The following is a 21,797-nucleotide window of genomic DNA, read 5'->3' on the forward strand; positions in this document are numbered from 1 at the left end:
TTGCTGCTGTTTTTAGAAGAATTTGTTTCAACCTTTAGGAAAACATTATTTTTCCTGTCAGAACTTCCAAGGTAATCAAGCTTGCTAAGTTCCAGAAACACTGGTTATTCAGAGTGTGCCAAAGGTCTCTAGTCATATCACAAACTTACTAAATTATGTCCACATCCAAGTCTGCCTCCATAGCGCAGTCAGCTTAATAATGAGGGAGAGGGACTGTGTCCCTGGGTGGGTAGCACAAGGTACAACTCAGAGCTAATACTGTGGTGGCCTTGTCTCTGGAGCTCAGTGGATGCAGAGGCTGACTGGGAGAGACTCGAGCCTTGGGATCCTGCGAGGACCTGGTTGGTTTATGGGGAAACAGCAGTGGGCCTGGCTTCTCTGCTCTAGGTTGCTGCTGGCAGCCCACGCCGTTCCACACCTCTGGTGGGCAGATACCTTTACAGGGGCAACTGCGTCTCTTCTTACCTCTACAATGGGATTTAGGGTTGGTGGATTAACTCTGCATTTCTTTCTTCTTGATGGCCTCCATCTCCTTGGGATATATTGCCAAAGTCAGTGTTTGTATCGGTCCACAAACTGTACCCAAGCTTTCCTTGGAGCTTTCACCAGACTTCATCTGCTTTCATCTGAGGTCCCTGTGGTGACTGTAAATAAATTTAACAAATAAAGATGGAAAAAAGGCAAATCTGCGTAATGTGGATAAGCCATTATCTTTCATTTATGGTCTTTTAATCCAAATTCCAACCTGTATTCCTCTGGACTGCGACCCATCTTGAATTGAAGTTTCCAGTAAGATGTTGTGAAATGCAGTATGAAATGCTTTATTAGAATCCTCAATTCATGTTGCCTTTCTGTTAAAAGTAATTTCAAGTTTTGCCTAAATTCTATAAAGGGCACTTGGAAAAATTATATATGAAAACAGGCTTATACAAAGAGTAGAGTTTTGTTTTGGATAATACGTTGTTTTGAAGTGTTTTCCTTTTACTACTGTGCATGTGCCTGTGTGCAACTTCACTAACACCTTCTGTAATGCCTAGTAGCACATCTCACACTTAGCAAGTTTACAGTAGCTGCTTGGATTTAAGGAGAATTTTATCTGTATCAGTTTGCCTATTTCTTCGGACCATAGACATTTAACATGCTGCAGGCTATTGTACAGACTGAGGACACTGGCAGTGCCTTACCTCTCTTGCTCCCTTCCCATGAGATGCTATCGTTACAGCTTTTCCACTCTTTAATTTTTTTTTTTTTAAGTTTTTAGGTTTTTTTTTTTTGTTGTTGCTTGCTTATTGAAATACCTACTGTGTTGGGTTTTTTTTCTGGGCTTGTGGAGGACTGGATTCAGTGGCTTGGGTAATTTTTGCTGATCTTAACTTAGCTTCCTAACTTAACAGTAAACTGAAGTCATCAAGGAGAAATGGCATAAAGGTGGCCCCAGAACATTTGGGTGGACCTAGGGCTGTACACAGAAAATCTGTGTAACTTGGAGATGCTAAGGATCACGATAGGAAGGCAATAGCGATGTAGCTGATTTGCGATGACACAGATTTCAGATAGGAAATAACTTTGGGTGCTCATGAATAACACTCCACTGGAACCAAACATGTGTATGCACGTCTCATATAAGCCTCTGTTGCCTTTTTTTTTTTTTAGTGGAATAAAAAATAGTACTTTATTATTGTTGGCTTTGAAGCCTACAGAAGTCATCTACCACAGCTGCTTACTGTGGGAGATTTAGTAGCATATTTATGCTAGTAGGAATTACGGATGAACACAGAAGAGCAAATATAACTTTAGGATTTTATCCAACATCAGCTCAGTATCTGTGACATTGCCCAATTAGATCAATGTTCCTTTATTTAAATTACTCTGTTTTGGTACCTTCCTGTCCAGTAATGAAGGTCTATCTTCAATCCTGCCTGTGCTATATAAGGGGATTTGAAAGCTGTGGGACTGGAAGAAAACCATGTATATCTTGGCTGAAAAAACTGATGTACCTAGTCCCTTTTCCCAGAGTCTAAATTTTAAGCCTGTTGGTTTTGTAAGTTCACACTGGTTTGTGCTGGATTTTTATTTCTGAAGACCTGGGACCTGATTTTCCCATTGGTTCCCTGCTGGCAGTTTTGGCAGATGCTGAAGAAATTATGGATGAAGGCGAAGTGTTCAAGTGGAGTGGAGTAGTTAGGCAGCTGTTAACGTTATCAAATTGAAGTATCCTGAGTACACTGCAGCTCTGAAGATTAAAATCCCACTGTTACATGAGCTCAAGAGTTAGGCTGTCAGTTTAGTGGCCATCGTTACTGTTAGGTGTTATTGATTTGGTGAAATCATGGAAAAAAAGCGCTCTGAGGGATGATGGGTGGGTCACCCTACCCAGTCACAGGCACCTGGTGCTGTTGGAAACCGAAGATATTATTCTTTTTAACAAATTGAATGTTCCACTTTCCAAATGTTACTCGATACTTCATAATTCCTTGAAGCTTTTTGGCCGTTCATCATCCAGAATTGCAAGTGAAAGCTGGGACCCTGTTCAAGAAGTTGTCTCTACTCCCATGCTTCCATGTTCTGCTGAATCCACGGAGAGCCATGAGCATGGGCTATACTCTGGCTGGTTCTGTGATAGTCAATGATGTGTGCCCATGCTGGTCTGTGGGGCTGAGAACGAGAGGTAGGGAAGGGCTCCTGTCTGTCCTGCGGAGACCTGGTGGCACGGAGCTGGTCTGGGGGTCCCCCTGCCGCCAATGTCTTTGGGTAAAGCAGTTTTAGACACACAGAGGATGAGGTAGGGTTTGCTTTGGGGTGGTTTGGAGAAAATGTTCAGCCAACTGAGGTGCTGCCTTACCCTGTAAAGTTCTGTGAGGAATTTCAAGTGCTGGCAGGACACCTGGAGGTTTACAGGAAGGAACTGTGGTGTTACAGAAATAAGTTGTTTTTTTTTTTTTAAAGTGAAGATTTTGCATTTGGCAGCATGCTGTTTGTATACATCATGGTATTCTCCCAGAAAACCATTTTGTATTTAACCAGAGGAATACTTTTTTAGCTTGCGTTTACAACCACTGTGCAAGAAGAGGGTGGGTTTTTTGATCATCTCCACAGTTTTAGTTGCAGAATAGCATATGTTGTATAATCAGTGCAATAGGTACTGAAGAAGCCTGTAACTGTAATAAAACTGAACGTCTTCTATAACAGGGAAGATTTTGCCATCTGCCACTTTAATATAATACAAGTGGATTATCTTCCTCTCATGAAAATTATGTATTAAATCTAAAAAAGCCAGACAAAATAAATTATAGTTTAAGAAGTGGCGGAAAGTAGCGCAGTTAAAATTGAATTTGGGGAGTAGTAGATGTATGCCATAAAATCCTTTCTGAAGAGATTTCTGGGAGAGTGGAAGAAGGGCGAGTACCTTAATTAAAATGTGTTGCAATAATTTTTGAATTTGGCTTCACGTTTGTCATGCAAACATCAACAACAAAAGCTGAGTATCCAACGCCTGTATCTCTAGTGGAATGCACATACCCCTTTCTAGCTTACGTTAATCTGGTTTTGTGAAAGTGGAGTATTAAAACAGATTGTCAGTGCTTCCATCTGGGTCCTATTCTTTCCTTGCGAATGGGCTGAACATTGCAGCAATTTGTTTGTATTGACTGCCTTTTTCCTCAACCTTATCACTAGCCCTTAGATAGCTTGGGGAAAGAAGCAGCTTATCAAAACTTCAGAGCTGCACGGTGCTGAGAAAGCAGGCAGCACACTAAGACCCTGGTAGCTCGGTGCATTTGTATCCCTGTGGGTTTTCTTTCTGTCTTATCATTTTCAGTGTCTGTAACAAGCAAGAAAAAGAATTGATGTTTCAGTATGGGATGCACAAGACTCACAGAAACTGGAATTGAGACATCTTGACTTAGAAATTGGCATTAAGTGCAAAAATATGAACATTTAGAAAGGAGCAAAATACCTCTTAAATGAACTTTCTGGAGGTGATAGAAGATTGCAATGGGCGCGTATTGAGCGTTAAGCATATTTAGTATCCTACTTTTTCTTACAGATAAGCTGTTCTCAATACTTTCTTGCAAAGCTAAGCAGTGGCGCTGTGTAGGTGATGATTATGGGCTATTCCAGTAAACGCACAGAGATAATTTCATTTCTGTGAGTAGTGCCATTGACTACAATGGGACCATTTCCATGTATAAAGTTAGCCTGGAGCATAAATGTGGGCGAGATTGAATGGTGGGAAAGATTGAATGTAGACTTCACCTCTAGCAAAAAGGCTGTCAGGTAACAGAAATATGAAAGCTCTGCATAGACCTTCTATTCTGGAAGATCAGTTATGGAATATCTTGAAAAGTGGGTGTGAAATCTACATACAATCCAGCATTGCAAAGCAAAAGAACTGGAAATGTAAGTGAAGAACCAGTTGTTAAGGTAATGTGTTCTCTTATAGTTACGAACATCTTTTGTCTGAAGCCTTCAGAGCACTCAGTGCTTAAGTGAGCGTTGCACATTCTTTTAGAAATGTGCTGTTAAGTATCACCACATGGAGCGGTGAGGAGATTAGGAATGGTTGGTCAAGGATCATGCGATGAAATAATGAGCATTTGCCATTCCTAAGGCTCTCCTTAATGATGAAGAATTATCTGTCCTAACGCTCAGTGTTGGCTATAGGCAACAGGTTGGTCTCTGGCCATGGTCATTTTACAGAAACTTTGTTGGCCAGCTTTATCTGCTGCCTGGACAAATAAGGAGAGTATGGCTATTCCTAGAAAACACGGGACCACACTGGGGAAGGAGATACCACCTATTAATAACTGGACTTTGGTCTTTGCAAAGAGAAGCCCTTCAGGAGATCTGGAGTAGGGTGCTGTCTTGCTCTTTTCTGTGGTCACTTAGTCTTCTTCCCAAAATCAAGATACTCCTAGGCCTGGTCTGCAAACTCCCTTTTGAGCTGTTGGTAGCACACGCGAGCAGGGTTTTCTTTGCCCAACCACTGTAACCATGGATGTGGACCCAGCCATACCAGCACAGCAGCACTTTCTATGTTGGTAGCTTACTCCATTCTGTGGACAAGAATAAGGTGCACTTTTATGCTACTGTGACTAATTTTTCCTGTGGAAGACCATATTGCATAGTGTATTCAGTTTCATAAACCAGTGGTGAAGATTTTTAAACCCTAATATAATGGTGAGAAGTTTCCAGGCTGAGGGAAAACTGTAAGATGTTTATTGCTGTGGTGGAGGGAGGCAGTTTATTGCTGTGTTTCTGAAAGAGGAGTGAGTTGCCCAAAGACTATACTAAGCAAGGAATAAAACCAATGGAGAACTAAAGTGAACCCACCTCAGCTGTGCATGGTGGAATGACCCTTCCTTTACACTCTGCTGTAGGAGCTTGGACTGGAGTATCCTGGAGCCAGTCTCACTCTGCCCATGACCAGAAGGCTACTGGGACTAGCTTTTACCCCACATCCAAGTCACTGAAGAGAAGGAAACCTGTGAAGGATCCCTCTGCCAAAAGAAAAAGCTGGAGTTACTTTTCCTTTAAAATCCATGCGGGGCCATTGTGGGGAGACATCAGCTTGCAAACGTGTTTGTAAAGCCTCTCAGGCCTTGTCAAGAGGACTTTGTTGGGTTAGCTGAATCAGCAAACCTTCTTTGCATTGGTGCACGCTGCAGTTAAACAAAGGATTTTTTTGCTTGGGTTAAGTGCTGTCGGTCCCTGAACAAAATCCCCTGCAACAGTATACCGATTTTTTTACGCTTGGGCACTTGTGTCAGCGGCATATCGCCGTGAGTAATGGAGATCTTTCGTAGAGGAGAGCTTGCAGCTCTGCCGGCAGAACATTGATGTGTAGACCTGGCTTCTGCATGCGAGGGGAGGGAGCCAAGGCTTACCTGTGCCCAGTGCTGCCTGCCTGCCCACACTTTGGGTCAGGCCCACCCTGTGGGCTCCACATAGCATGAACAGATATTTTGTGGTACTCTCCTCTAAGCAGAGCACTCAGAAATCATGGAATCGCTATGGTTGGAAAAGACTTCTAAGATCATCAAGTCCAGCTGTTGACCCAGCGCCACCATGGCTGCTAAACCATGTCCTGAAGTGCCTCATCTACACGTTTTTTAAACACCTCCAGGGATGGTGACTCCACCACTTCCCTGGGCAGCCTGTTCCAATGCCTGACCACTATGAGTAAAGAAATTTTTCTTAATACCCAATCTAAACCTCCCCTGATGCGACTTGAGGCCATTGCCTCTCGTCCTATTACTAGTTACTTGGGAGAAGGTGCCACTAGGTGGCACTTTAGGGACATGGCAGTCACTTGGGTTTTTTCATCATGCATGAGCTGCATCACCAGAACCAGTTCTATTCTTTTTTTTTTTTTCTTTCTCTTTTTTTGGTCAAATGGAACTATTTATTTTTACTATTTATTTTTACTACCTGCCTGCTCCGGCCAGCCCCTACCATACTGGCTGCTGAGCTTTGCCATCCTCATGCCCAGGCAGCGGCCAGCCCAGTGTCCCAGCCTCAGCCAGTGGTAGCACAGCGGTTCCCACAGCTGGTCGGCTGACATCCACATCACAGTGCTCAGCTAGTAAAAGAAATGTATCTTGCATCAGTACGAATGGTGATATCAAACTGTTGGGAAATTTTGAATTCTTTATCTTTTTGGCATCAGCACTCCAGTTTGTGTTTGCTTCCACCGGAACACAAAGTTTACCACTTTTTTCCCTTTTCCCTTTAGTTTGAAATAGTATTCTCTTGCAATAAGGCCATTAAAAAAAATAAGAAATGGGAGGTTCTGCAAAAGTTTGAGTTTTTTTTTCTCCCCTCCCACTCCTACTCCTTTATCTTACTGTGATTTCAAATCTGCTGATTAGCAATTGAGATTGTAGAGTACCAGTCTATGTAGTTATTTCTACACTGTTTTGAACACATTAGTTCTTGAAAAGCTGCATTATATCTATACATAAATAAAATGGGGTTGTCTCCTTTTTTATTCTGTGGAATAAGTTACTGTATTCTTGCATTTGATAGAAGGTTTAACGTGGACTCCAACAGAAGTGTGAGCACCAGGAACTGCCTGCCTGGGCAGGTTGGGGGGGCATCTGTGCTCCCTGTCCAACAAAGGTCGTTAAGTGCTGGCTCTCGAGGATCTCCATCATTGCTCAGTGTTGTGCAGCAAAGCTGTAGTTCACAGTATGTGTATTACATGGCTCTCTGAGAAACTGTGGTTACTCTTGCTGTCCCTAAATGAATGAGCTGTCAAAGTGAGTGATTGGGTTGGACTTGATGATCTTAGGGGTCTTTTCCAACCTGTGATGCTATGATTCAAATTTGTTGTGTGGCTCTGCTGGGTATTTGAACTTTGCTATCCCCAAGTCATTTGTGAAGGCCTTATGGCCTTGCTTGGGCTTCTTTTACCAGTGCTTAGAGCCTTTGTTTCTTTCAAATTTATAAAAAGCGGTTGTAGAAATCAGGGAGGTTAGGGGCTATTCAGCTTACTGATAAAGAAATGCTGTGTTACATTAAATGCACTGTTAAAGGTCTTCGATTTTTGTAGACAGAAAAATGATTGCTTTTTGCATTTGACTCTCCTATTTGTACCATTATAGAAATCTACCATTATAGAAGAAGGTCTTCAATCCATGAATAACTTTCAAGAATTGAAATGTTAGTATCAAATAGTGATTAAAATCCAAATATTTAAGATATTAAGATTCAAGTAATATTGGAAAAATTACAGGGTGGGTTTGTTCTGTGGGGGTTTTTAACCATCAGATAACACTAAAGATTTAGCATAATTAGAAGAAGGGGGAAGAGAGAAGGTGTCTTGTCAGCCAAGACACCTTTTCCTCCATTCCAGAGGAATTTCACATGCGCTTTAAAAAAGGGTGACAAATCTCCCTCCTCTGTGCACATTTGACACTGTATGGTTGGAGAACAGCAGTAACCTGACAGAAGCGTGTTTCCCCTGCAGCTTTTTGTCTTATTGTGTGTGTTATGAAAGAAATGGAAGTGGTATTTAACAGTCCTTCCTTTTTAAATACACCAAATTCTGTGTGTTCTGTCATTTTTGTTTGTGGTTAAGCACTGGGAGACTTGTGACTGCTGCACAGCTTGATGGGCCTATGCAGAAACCTGTTGGCAACAGCAAATTCGGTTCTTTAGTGCCTGACAGGTTATCATTATGGCTAAAATCCTGGCACCTTGAAAGTCTGAGGTTTGCCTTGAACTTGGTTTTAAACACAAGCTTTCACCTGCGTAGAAATGAGCCTCTTTTGAGGAGGGCGGAGGGTGGTGGGTTGCCTCTCCTGCCTAGGGGCCGTTGTCAGCCTGGCTTCGACTTGGCAGGAGTTGGGAAGGAGAGGAGGCTGTGTGCTAGTGCCAGGTGCCCTCAGTGCCACTCCTGCCTGCCTTCCCCATCTTGCAGAGCCAGCCCGTACCTCCCAGACGGACAACAGCTGCGCCGGGTTGGTACCCGTGTTCGATGCTGCGTGCCCAGGAGCAGGCGGCTCTGGATCCTGCTGCCCTCCCTGGGCTGATGGGCTGTGACCTGGCGGGGGGATCTCAGGAGAGGTGAAGCAAGGGATTAACCTTCTGGTTTAATTTGCTGCTTGGTCAGATATGCTAGGGGGAGGGTGTTTTATTTTACCGAAGTATAGACCTGTGCGTTGAGTGTTCGGCTCGATATCTGTTTGAAACATGAGAAGGGAGGAGGAGAGATTTCTTTGGCTTCTTTTATGACTTGTGTTTTTAGTAACTTTACTGGAATTTTTGGTATAATTCAGACTTTCTCACTCCAGCCTTGCAAACTTCAAAGACAGAGGCTTACTCTGATGAGTTTTCATCAGTTTCGGGAGGTCATAAGGTGACAGGACAAAACCAAGATCTTTCCAAGTTTTATCCACACTTCTTTAGTCTTTCTCTGATTATTTAGGTGGTAAGGGTAAATCTGGAGGAAATTCTGGGTAATAGGTCATTTACATTCAGAGACATGGTTCCTAATGCTTCACAGAAAAATTTTTCTCTTGTTTTCCTAGCACAATAAAATGCAAGAAAATGTTTTCATTAAAAATCTGCAAAAGACATATGTCATCCATTCAGCTGTCACCCTAGATCTCCATTTCCCCTACTGTTGAATTGTTAAAGTAACTTTTCTTTTGTGTATAACGTTTCCTTTCATTGACTTTATTGTGTGTGACTGCTAGTCGTTTTCTGGGTGTAGCAATGACTGATTTGTTGTTGCAGACAGAGCAACCATCTGAGGCTGAATTACATCCTCAGATGAATAGACCCCCGTCGCAGGCAGAAGAAAACAGTTCAGCAAAAAAGGTGAGACCTGCACATGTTGTACCGTTGTGATTTGCCTTCGTCAACAAATGTGGTTGGTTTAAGTTTTAAAGCAATTAAATGCAGGGTTAGGGTTACATTTTTACATGTTTGCCTTCTCTGGAGGTCAAGACGCTAGAGAGCGCCGGGGTCGCGTGTGACATCAGCTCAGATAAATCATTAAGAAAGCTCTTAGTACATATTAGTACATACACATCGATGCATGTGCTTTAGGGGAGGCAGCTTGCCATTTGTTTCAAATCAGTAGGGGTCTGTGGAGTCTTAGGAAGACAAAGAAGAGTTTGATTGTACGTGGCCTCTGTCTCGCTGTAATTCTTCCAAGTTGTGACGCACTTCTTGCTTCCATTTATTGAGGATTCGGTTTTGATGTAACCACACCTGTTTGCTAGAGGTCAGAATCTGCTACTAAATGTGCATAGGCTGGGAGAGATTTGCTCAAGATGTGCTTTTTCTAATATGGTTTTGGATAAACATATCATTTGTATAAAGCAAGCACCGAAATTGCAATGACACTCTTCACAGGGCCTTGCTTAGAGATGGAGTGGCCTGAGCATTTCTCCCCTCCTGGTCACGGTCCTGCCGCGTCCTTCCACCAGCCCCAGTCATAACACGTTTTGATGGGGGGCAAATGCAGATCCTGCCCCCTCCGGCCCCTCCTGCAGCCAGGGAGCACCTACAAGACCTTTGCTTAGCCCAACCAAGAACTGTTGGTAGGTGCTGTACCTGGTGCATGCCTTGCCCAGGGAGCATCGTCACACTTCTTACCTGAACGGGTGGCACAGACAGATGTCTGGTGTCATTTCCTATGTGCCATAGGGCTTTCTGGGCAGTGTCCTCATTCCGCCTGTGCTCACCGCATGCTGCTGCTAGCCTGGCCCCGCTTCTTCCTTGCTCTGCTTTGCAGCCCTGCTGGGGTACCTACTTCTTGCTCCCCCTCATCCCACCTGGATCCCTAAAATACAGAGAAGTCCCAGGCTGAGGGGCATGGGATGCAGGTTGTTGGCACCATGCTGACCCACCTTCCAAGTCCTGGTGCAACAGTGGCCGGCCAGAGAGGCCCTGCGGAGGGTTCTGTTTTTGGGTATTGGATCACTTCTTCCAGTATTGCGTTTGAAAGGAAAGAATCGTAGAATATTTGGAGTTGGAAGGGACCTTTGAAGGTCGTGTAGTCCACCCCCCTGCAATGAGCAGGGACATTTTCAACTAGATCAGGTGGGATTTATCCTGTGGATTTGGTGGGGTTTTGGCAGTTCAAGGTAGATTGGGATTGTGCATTTGGCATCCCACCAGTTTCTAGTTGTAGAAAGCATACGCAAGTTCCTCACTTGCTGTTATGTCATGTGTTTGCAGGGAGCTGCGCATACGTATAGGATTCCAGAGCACGGTATTATCTGAGATCTGTGCAGTGCTGATATTTTTAGATCTTTTTTTCTTTTTTTTCAGTAGTGGCAGAACTGTTTTTCAGAGTTGAAACCCCTTGTTTCCTTATAATTCTAATTCCTCTAATAATTGTAATCCCTCTAATACTAATTGTTGATAGTCTTATGTTTGTTTCATTCTGTATTGACGTGCGAAACCAAACTTCACAACTCAGAGAGTTATAAAGCAGGTGTTTATTGCGGCGCAATAAATTCCCCACATCAGTATCACTCATGGGAGTCTCCTCTGCTGAGTCAGGCTGCTTATTACGGTGTTTCTTGTTTTTTTCTTATGATTGCTGGGTCATTAAGTGCTTCCTCATTTGTTTTTTTTTTTCTTACTTTGTTAACATTTGGCCAAAACATAGCAAGGAAGATAGTCTGGCCCAGTACAATGTGCACTGTGCAAGTGATAATAAAATTTAGTCTCTGGTCTTGGTTATGACACAAATGTATAACCTTTATCAAGTCACTTCATCTTTTTGAGTCTTAGCTTTCTGATTCATGAAATGGGGCAGTGATAGTTTTATCCCTTGTAAAAGAGAGATAATAATAAAAGACACTGGAAAAGATATCTTTCAGATTTAAAACAGCTTTAAGTCACTAAAACTGCTTCTCATTGCAAAAGAAAGGATGTCTTGATTTAAAATAATGAAGTCTCCTGCCATTAAAGGCATAAAAATCAAAGACTTTTTGTTTTACCTGCAAACCAGATTTGTCTCTCAGATTTAACTTATCAAGAGAAGTAACTGTCCTTCTACACTGCCAACGTTTTAATTTTGCATAAGCTGTTTTCAGTGTTGCTTCGTGTAAGAGAGTAGGGGAGGAGAAGGAAGAGACTCTATGCCAGATGGGTGAAGTAGTGTGTTGGGAAGCAAGTGATGGATTATTGATTTTTACCAACTGAGCATAATTAAAAATAAATCTTGTTTTGGTTCTTATGCTTTTGGGTCAACTGGGGGCTAGTATCTGTATTTATAGTCCTCCCTCCACACTGCACCGTCCCTCCTCCCCCCCCACCTCCCCCCAATGCGCACAGAGTGATACAATCCAGTTCTGAAGATCCTGTCATCTGATGAGGACAAAACACCAGTATAATCATTTCACTCATTAAGGGGTTGCAGGAGTTGTTCCTTTTTTAAAAGTGAGAAACCTGAGAGGCTATTACCAAATTTGAATTAAGCTCTGTACCTCTTTAAATTATGAAATCTTAGGCCAGCTGTCAGCAGTTTTAGTGTCACAAGTATTCCCCAGCCTAATGATAGGGGACACATGGCCTGACTTAACTTTGCCGTGCTTCTCCCTTGCAGGAGGTTGTTCTTGCTCAGCCGCCCTCCAAACCCGCCCGCAGGAAGCTCCGGACAGAGACGCAAGGGCTGGAGACCCCCGAGCTTTCTCCCACGATAAATGTGACTTCTTCCCTGTCAGCAGTCAAGCCTCATCTCCCAGTCCAAAAGTAAAAGCCTGTGCCAAGCATACCAAATTGCACCATGAGATCTGATGTGGCACAGTTTGCTCTTTGCATAATTTTGCACTTAATAGTTGTGGTTTTGAGAATGCTTCACAAGATACATGCCTCTGAAATCTACATCTGTCTTCTCAAACGCAAACTAGGTCTGTAGTGACTGTATAAGTCGATAATATTTGATTGATAGCCTTTTCAAAGGTGTCCTACCTCAGGAAGAGCAAGCCTAGCTGTTCAACCAGCATCTCTAACTCAACTCCTTTTAGCTCTGTGGGTGTGTGGTTTTGCCTTGCACATAGTTTCTGGAATTTTGCTCATTCATGTGGACAGATATGACCAGCTGAACGTCTAGGAAATGGAGTCACGAGATGCTTGGTGTCGGTCATATCCTTGTGATATTTCTTCATCACAAGGCAGGTTAGAAATGAGCTTGCCACTGATATGAACCATAGACCACTTGTGATAATCCAATAATTGCCAGACCCCCAGCATGAGATTTTTGGTCTCATAAATAAAGCTGCTGAAGCTGTCAGCAACAAAGACTTGTAGGGATTTCATTATATATTTATTTAGTAGCTGTGGAGAAGGGGCAGTATGAATGGTAAGTGAAAGTACTTGAAGCCCTGTTGGGTCTATACATTTCCTTCAACTGAAACAGCGTGCAGACGTTGTAGTCTGCCTTCACCCAAAGCCTAGCAAAGACATCTGGTTCATTCTGAAACAAAACAGAGCTGCCTGAATCAGCTGAGCAGTTCTTGGCAAACCTTTTATCAGTAAACTGAATCTATGCTGCATAATTGGAGATCAGAATAAGTAGTAAAAGACTCCTAGGATGCCCTTAAAGTGCTATTTTGTGCTTTGGGAGTGCATATTCCATAGTGGTTCAAAGAACAATAACAGCATTTGTTAGCGTCTTGACTTAATTCTATCTTGTCTATATCTTTCGTAAAATGTTTAGATGACCACGGAGGTATATTGCACAAATTTTATTTTTCCTATCATTATTACTTTATAGCCTATGGAGAGTAGTTTGAAGCAAAATAGTGAAGCAGAAAACTGACAGTTCACTGGAAGATAACAGCATAAAGACCTGCGTGTGCTGCAGAACAGGCTCTGTTACAAAGATCAGTGCCATCAGCTCTGTTAAGAGAAAAGAGCTAATGGGGACTGTGTACCACTACGGATCTTACTTAAATAGGGCAGCTGTTGTAGATCAAATTTGTCACTGAAGAGCTCTTGGTGCCTCATATAAAACTTTAAAATAATCTGTTTGGAAAAGGGCTTGGATATTCAGTATTTTCTGAGTTTTCTTTCCTTTTTCCTATTGCTATCTCTGTTTCTCGGAATACTTGTGTCCTTATGTACAGAGCTGTCTCTTTTTGTACATACCTGCCCAACTGGAACTTCCTCCAAATCAGTTACCGTGGACTATAGAGTAATACTAATAATAGGAGAGAAAAAATTTATTTAAGCAGCAAAAGCGAAGAGGAAAGCCCGTAAGCCATCTACCTGTTCCTGTTTGTGACATCAGATGGTTTCGGTGGAAATGATTGCTTTGAGTGAAAGGAGGATTAACTTCTGAAATAAGGAAACATCAGAATCAGCAGTACCCAAAAAAATCTGGGACAGTATTTTCATGCAGATGTCCTTTCTTTCCGCATAGAATGATTTTTGTATTTTCTGTTAACCACTGCTGAATCTTTAAACTCTACAAGTGTCTGAAAACAGCCAAAGCAAAGATGCCACAATAAGCACCGCCACGCAGGAATTATTCTTAAGGTGAATCAGAACGCAGTGGTTTTGGAATAATTGAGACAGCCTAAAATGTTTCTGTCGGTCAGGTTAACAAGTGTGACCATTTTACGTTCAAATAGTCCACCTGATTCAGCCATCTCATTTCAGCATTACATTTTTCTTCTCTTAAATGTATAGTTTGTACCTTGTCTTTGAAGAGTAGTCCATTGTGTATAGAGCACAGACATGCAGAATGGATGGCTGGTCTGTTGAGGCTCTTAATTGAAATGTTTTGTATTTATCTGTCTGGCAGACAGTCTTCCAAGCAGAAAAGGGCTATTCAGACCGCTATACGAAAAAACAAAGAAGCCAATGCTGTGCTCGCCAGGTTGAACAGTGAGCTCCAGCAGCAGCTGAAGGTAAGGAACGCACTGAGAATCGGTGACAAAGCTCCCTGCAATCAGTTATGTGTTATCTCCAGCAGAGGATCTCGTTAATCCTCTCAGGATGAAACCTACTACATTATTTCCTGATTTCTGGAAGGGAGTAACTGTACTGTATGTGCGGGTAGGGTGAGGCTTGCTTAAAAAAGTTATAGGCTGTGGGCCTGCAGCTCCCCTGGCAGTTAGAGTGAGACTGAAGGGTGAACTTTGTCTTTCTGAGAAGTTTGACAATGTGATAGTGTTGCCTAGTCCAGAAGAGCAGCTCAAGCATAGCTTTCTTGTCTTCTGATCATAACTTGTCTCTGGAGTCAGGTATTTGGTATACACGGACTGGCTAAACCATGCTTTACATCTAACACTTGATTTTTAATGTCTGCTGACTTGTCTTTTAACATGTTCTCAAGGGGCTGTTTTCTTACAAATATCAGTTCTGGATTTGTTGTTTTCTGAGTCCAAAGGTAGTACGGATATCAGTTTTTCGTCTGCTACAGCTTTTTCTTCCTTGCATATTACGAACACACTTGGCTGGAAAGGGAAGTGAACCCCCAGTTACACTTTTTCTTCAGTCAAGGTGGAAGTTTTATTACATGTTCAGCTTTGCTTTAACATAATTTCTTAACTGGCTTTCAGGGATCTCCCCAGACTGATGTAGGGTGGATGCTCTGTACTGAAGTTATGGCAAGATACAGGACAGCGGTCAAAATAACCACAGAGATGAAAGCTTTTAATGACAGCACATTGCCATAATTCCTTGGCTCAGGTCTTATCTGCTTCCATGCAGTATCTTCAGCATGCTTAAACTCCCCGACCTTCACGAAACAGGCCAGTGCTGTTATCTGTATTGTACGACAGGGTGAAGGAAGCGTGTGAAGACAGACAAATGTGCCTGAGTTCACACAAGAGCAGAAAACTGAACTTGTCCTTCAAGCCATATTGCTGCCTGGAGGCTTTCTGATGGAGCAGGGCCTCTGTGTTTTCATGAGGACCGGGAGACTTGACAGGTGCCCCTGAGGCACAGCTTGTGCCGAGGCATGGGGAGCGTTCCAGTGCACTCCTAGGCTGGGACTGGGAGCCTGCCCAAGTGGGTGCCAAAGCCTGGGGGAGTCGCAGGTCAGCCCGACTCCTATGCTGGCCAGGGAGCCCTTCGACGGGAGGTCAGCGAGAGCCGGGTGCTCCTCGGCGCAGGGGAGCCTTGAGACCGGGAGAGGCTTTCCCAAAACTGCTGATCCCCAAAGCCTTCGCAGTTAGTGTCTGACCGAGGGTGATGATCTGCCCGCCGCAGCTGCCACAGAGGTAGATTGCAAAGCTGTGTCCTATTAGAAAGGCTGAGTCTTGTTCATTTCTGAAAGGAAAGTGGCTTGTTGCGTTGAACCAGAAATTCTCAAAAAGCAGTTTGGAGAGAAACATGGTTTCAGAATAACCTGATCTTCTTTGGTAAAAATGGCCAATTGTGTCTGGCTCCGCTGCATCCCAGGCTGTCCCACTGGCCGGTGGGTGACAGCTCCTCACCACGATCACCGGAGCAAGTGACTGAGCCTCCGTAGTGCCCTGCTGCAAGGAGGAGCAGGCGGTAGGCGGCTGCGTGGGGTGGTTGTGTGGCATCGGAACGGTGTGTTGAGACCGCAAGGAGATAACTTCAACAGCAGAGCCCCAAGCCTCCGGTCAATGCCAGCAGTTTGCCTGGCTGCTCGTCGCCGGAGCGGGGTGCTGCGTGCGAGCATCCCAAAAGTTACAGCATGTCTCTCTCTCCCTCCTGCAGGAGGTTCACAAGGAAAGAATTGCCTTGGAAACACAGCTGGAGCAGCTACGTCCTGTCACCGTCTTGTGACCTCCCACAAGAGCGGAGCCCGAGTCCCGACAGCCTGGCACAGAGAGGAGCACGGCGCGGCTGGGCAGGGCAGGGCTTCCACCGAGGTGGTGGTGGTGGGGGCACCGGCTTGTCGGGTCAGCCCTCACCCCGCCGCACTCATTTGCAGGTGAAGAAGGTACAGAAAACAAATATCTGACTGTTGGGTGTTTCTGAGCAGGGGGTTGATTCACCTCCTTTCCTCCCTTTTCCCAGCCTAATGTGTAAATGCAGTTTATCACTGAAATTAATAACCTGAGAGTATTTTATTTATGTAAAGAATTCTTGATTTATACGTTTTCTGGCAGCACCTCCTGCCCCGATCATGAAGAGGTACAGCATTCCTGAATTCTTGCTTAAATTTAAAACTCATCCTCTGAGATGGGCTTCTGGATGTCACGGATTCCTTGTATCATGGTAGGGTACCTGTGGGTTTAATGTACTACAGGAATAAAACTCACTGGACATACAGAGTCTTTATCTGCAATCACATGTCAGATAATTATTTTCTTAGCACTGTTTATTATGCAATCACGGATGTATTTTAATGTTAAGAGAGCTTGTATTTTATAAGTTCAAATCATATGAGAGAACAGTAAAAATACTAAAATGTAATTATTTTGGAAATGATCTATAAAAAAAAATCTGGTTTTTGAGCTGTAACTGTTTCCTATCACTAGTGTTTGATCACTTGCTTGCAACTGCCAGTGTTTCTGCATACTTTCAGCATGTTTGAGATCACTGGCTTATAGCTGTTTATTCTTTTGTGGTTTTTTTTTTAACCAACAGTGTATTTCTAACAGGTTAGAAATGCTTTCTGGGCATTTTTATAAAAGCTCTTCTATGTACATTTGTATTAGTCTGCTTTGTTGTCTTAATAGCTGCTGATTTTTTTTTAAGGATGTGTAGAAGAACAGTATTTCCAAAAGAAGAAAGACAGCAAAAGTGAAGGTTTATATGATTTGTATGAGCTTTTAAAATGTGTGTTGGAAATAGTTGCCTTCTACAACAGGCTTTCGTTAAGGTTCCTTTGTGCCTCGCTGGGGATGTTACATATAGGATGAAGCTGCTAACGCCCTTGTATTTTCTAAATGAAGAAGCAAAGATTAATTTTTCACCTGGGTATGATCCAGGGCCAACTGAATTCTGTGGCAACTTTTTCCATGGATGCATTCATTATTGGCTTTGGTCTCAGTTCTCGCAATGGAAGCTGGCTAACTAATGTTGCTTTATTTCTTGGGCGAATACTCTTGTATCGGGCAGCTGCAGTCATAACAACGTCAGCCCTGCTCCCTCCATGGATGCGACGTGTGCTCCCCTGCAAGGGAACGTCACCTACCTGTTACCCGCCTTAAACAGGACGCTGCACGTGTTCCGTATCCTGTTGTTCCCTGACCTAGCTGAATTCTACCCGTTTGCCTTGCAGAAACGGTGCAGCCGTGTTTTACCGTTGTTGGTGCGATGCTTTTTCCCTGTAGCTATAGGGTGGCCCCGGGGACTGAGAGGAAGGAGGAGAAGCAGGTTTGAAGCGGCTGGGTGGCCTGCCATCGGGGTGTGTCACGGAATGGCTGCGCTGGGGTATCGGAGGACACCAGAGCAGCCACACGTTTTGTTGAGAGAGAAGAAAGACACCGACGGGAAATGTTCGAAGCGATGAGGGAACAGCCTACTTTTGCTGAAAGGGATGTGGATGTGGGACGTGGATCCACATGTGAAAATTAGCATTTGCAGAATTGTTACTGAAAATCTGTTTTTTTAATGCATTGGTTTTGATTCAGCGAAACATCACTATGTCAACAAGCGACAACCGTTGCTCTGGGTTTGGAAGTTCTTCTGTGTGGCTGTGAACGCAGCTGGGGTCAGACGGCCGTTCCTGGGCAGTGACAGAATGTGAGACCTGCAGGCTTTTCCAGGAAGCTACAAAACAACCACTGCCCTCTGGCTAGAAGTGCTACTGTTCAGAAGTTACCGTCATTTATTTCATATGTTCATAACACTGAGTCATTCCTGAGATTTTAATGAGAATAAGTGCTCACTCTTTGTTTGCTTTTTAGTTCTTACATTGTCATTTGGTTAATAAGCCTCTACTATTCTACAGGAAATAATCATATGGCATTTTTGTTTTTTATTTTATGGGTGATTTTTTAAGGAAAACTTTTCAATGATTAAAAAAAAGTGTGCACATTGTGTTTTTAAGACAGTGTGTAGGACTTTTTCATGTTTGATAGGAGCTTCCTCTAGAATAATCCCCCATTTATTTCACCCAAGTTATTCATGGAATAGATACTGTTCAAAGGAAGAGTGGAAAAGTTTCCTTTATATGTCTCTTTCAAATATCTCCCTTCTAACATACAGGGGTATTTTTAATTCACTGGAAATTAAGATACTTGGTTAGTCAACAATGAAATATTTACTCAGTTCTTGCTCTACTGCGGGACTTAATAAATTAAAAATTTAACCATCCCCACAGTTTTAGGATTGCAGTCAAATGCCCCATTCAGCTTCAAGGCAGGCCTGGAGCATCTAAATTCCAGTATCACAGATTTTCTCAAAAAATATTTTTCCTTTGGAAAAACACAGATGCATGGGAAGTCATCATTTCTTTCAGAAGCCTTTACTTTCTGAAACTTTGGATGGGAGATGCTCCTAGACCCGAGAGAGACTATCTGGTCAGAAGGGGAGACCTCACAAGCAGCTTGCTCAATGTTCAGGGCACTTTCATGAGCTACAGGAGAGTGATCAGCTTTAAGCCCCTGACATGCTTGACCAGAACAGCAGCTAGGATCTGCCTGTCCCAGCTTACAGCCTGACCAAGGAGCAAGAGCAGCTTCCCATGTGTGAGGTCTCGTTCATGGTTTCTGTAGGTGTTTATGCAGAGCAGAACATGCCCAGCGAGAGAGGGTAACTGGGAACAGGAGCTGGAGCACGGCTTCCTTGCGTCTGAGAGGATGCGCTGACCATGAGCCTGATGCCCCTTTCTAAGTCTTCAATTTCCTGCAGCTGTTCAGGTTTGGTCAATTAAATGTTTTTGTCTGCAGGACAAGACTAGGCAGAGCAGGTGAGGATCTTCTTCAATGTGTGTGTAAGTTTGCACTCTCATGTCTTCACTTTCACCATGCGTTTCTTTATGGATCTGTTAACGTTCATATCACCCGATACCTTTCTATGAAATACTTGTTTCAGTACGTGGTAATTCAGTGGTGAAAAAAGAAAAATGCCCAGCTAAGTGTAGCAACTGGTTGCCTTTGTAGAGCAAGCCATTTTTCTTTGAGCCTTTAGGTATGAATAATGACGTGGTAATTAAGCAAGGCAAAGAGCTTCCATTTCAGATGCATTCCTTTAAACAAACTGCCTGTTATCAAACATTAATCCTTAATGATCACTGTCCTTCTCCTAGTTATTAATTTTATACTAGGATGCAGTGGAAACATTATAATCTTTTTCCAGACAGTTCTCAGCTCTCTGTTCCAGAGAGTTTTGGTGACGTAGCAAAAATGTCAGTGTTTAGTGGATTCAGCCCAGTTATTGGTAAGTTGGTGAATGTCCTATTTAACTCAAAAGATTATCTCCAAACTGTTTTTACGTGTGTGGCAGTAGTTTTACTGCTGGGAATTCCGTATCCATGTTGGGGAGAGGAAATTGTTCGGCTATCATCCAGACAGTCCCAGCGTGACGCTGCCAGGGCTAACCAGCGTGGGGTGGTGACAACTCGCATGGTGAAACGACCCCAGAGGGGTGGTTGGGACTCGGAAGCCTTCACAGAAAGCATTTAGGATGGGCATGATATGTAAATTGCCTTTTGGTGGTATATAAGCTGCTTTCCTCCCAGCTGAACTTCTAGATCAGAAGGAGAGCCTGCAAAAGTTGCTAGCCAGGGAAGGAGGGGTGTCCATTTTGCAGCACCATCAGCCCCTTGGCCTTCAGCACACATGAGCCTTGATAAGAAAATACGCGGGGCTATAGAAGAAGGAAGAGAGGCCCTCGTGAAACCGCATATTTTATTGATAAAGAGTAAAAGTATTTTTTCAGGAAAAAAAATAATCTAAATGATGTAGTACCTTTGAGAAGAGATGATGTATTTTGAAGCTTTTTTCAGTTATCTTCATGATAATGTGCTATGAACATATGCATTATGTTTTACTCTGTTACTAATTTTTTGATATAAAGAAATCGTATTTCAAGCAGTATCGCTGTTAATCTAAAACAAAGTACCCTGAGGCTATTATATATTTGAATTTCAACTTATAAAATAGATAGCCAGATTTAAGCAATTTGTTTTCACAGCTGCAGACTGTCCACGTGGTAAGCTGCAAAATGTATAGTGTTCTATACTATGCCCATCTAATTTTGGAATGTGTATGTGATACAGAGCTGGGTGCTACATTAAAATAAAGGCGTCCAATAACTTCCAGTTGCCTTGCTTTTGTGGTTTACTTAGGATGTTGATTGTGCAGATCTGCCAGGAGAGCAGAAACTGTGACTCGCTGTGGAAAAAACACAGCGTTGAAATGGCTGATCTTCAGCTATGAAAGATTAAATCACGTCGGGATTGCGTGTGTGCGAGAGAGACACTTACTTGAAGTGAAATCGTGTTTCCTCAGGCTTTCAGTTAAGTCAAAACTTCGTTTTTACTTTGCCAGGCCTCACTTTGTCAGAGTTCAGGCTTCGCTCCGTGACTAATCGCGAAGAGGCGCACCCTTTCCCGGCCTGGACTGCACCACCACGAAGGAGAAGCCCTTCCGAGCCTCTGGCAGACCCTTGGTCAGAGGGTGCCCAGGCAGGAGCAGCGAGAGGGCTCGAACCATTCCCCCCAGTACCCCCGTGATCAGTGGTTTTGGTCCCTCTTCAACTGCAAGAGCCGAAATTAAACTGGGGAAAGGAAAACGTTTGAAGAGCTGGCCTTCACGGGCAGGGAGCTGGAGGGGCCGGTGTACTTCTCCTCTTTAACTAGTGTGATTTGTAAGAATTATGTCACAGCTATCCAAAGAGCAAGGCTTTAAAAGAGGAAATAATTAGTGATAAATTAATTCTTACAGCATTAAGCGATGACAAGGGATGTTTTATTGGCCTGAAAGTATGGCTCTGCTGCACGTGAGGCACAAGGCCAAGGCGCTAAAAACTTGTAAATATCCTGTAGGGAGCTATTCTGCGTCGGCAGCGGGATGGATTTAGATGGCTCTTCCATTTTTAGTTTTTACAGTTAGATGGTACTCTGGGGTGCCTTCATGCAATTCTGAATTGGCTCTCTGTATTTAAATTCACGTTTCCAATAATCTTCCTTAAAAAATAAAAGATGCCTCTTCCTGCTCTAGCAAAAGAGTTCCGGGGGGGGGGGGGGAGAAACAGAAGAAGCTTCAAAAGTTCTTTTTTACCCTTCTGCTGTTTTTAAGGTAGTGCTGCTTCACAAGTGTGCATGCTTAGATGAGATGCTTAGGGCTTTTGTGGCAAAGCAGAATAAAGGAAAATTAATGAACGAACAAAATCCCTGCGTATCCGTAGCCTGTAGCTGGGTGAGAGCTCTTTTACCTGGTGTTCTCATCTCTCCTCCT

General features: G+C 43.3%; 1 protein-coding gene across 1 annotated transcript in view; it reads left to right on the plus strand.

Annotated features, from left to right (window-relative positions):
- Positions 1-20,641, plus strand: part of REPS2 (RALBP1 associated Eps domain containing 2) — a 103,098-nt gene extending 82,457 nt beyond the window's left edge. The window contains exons 15-18 of the mRNA XM_075428995.1: positions 9,241-9,324; positions 12,071-12,216; positions 14,273-14,378; positions 16,162-20,641. Of these exons, the coding sequence (XP_075285110.1) occupies positions 9,241-9,324; positions 12,071-12,216; positions 14,273-14,378; positions 16,162-16,230 (405 nt within the window). The 3' untranslated portion in view covers positions 16,231-20,641. The remainder of the gene's footprint in view (positions 1-9,240; positions 9,325-12,070; positions 12,217-14,272; positions 14,379-16,161) is intronic.
- Positions 20,642-21,797: the final 1,156 nt, after the last annotated feature.

This window comes from Opisthocomus hoazin, chromosome 1 (genome assembly GCF_030867145.1).
Source record: "Opisthocomus hoazin isolate bOpiHoa1 chromosome 1, bOpiHoa1.hap1, whole genome shotgun sequence".
Lineage (NCBI taxonomy): Eukaryota > Metazoa > Chordata > Aves > Opisthocomiformes > Opisthocomidae > Opisthocomus > Opisthocomus hoazin.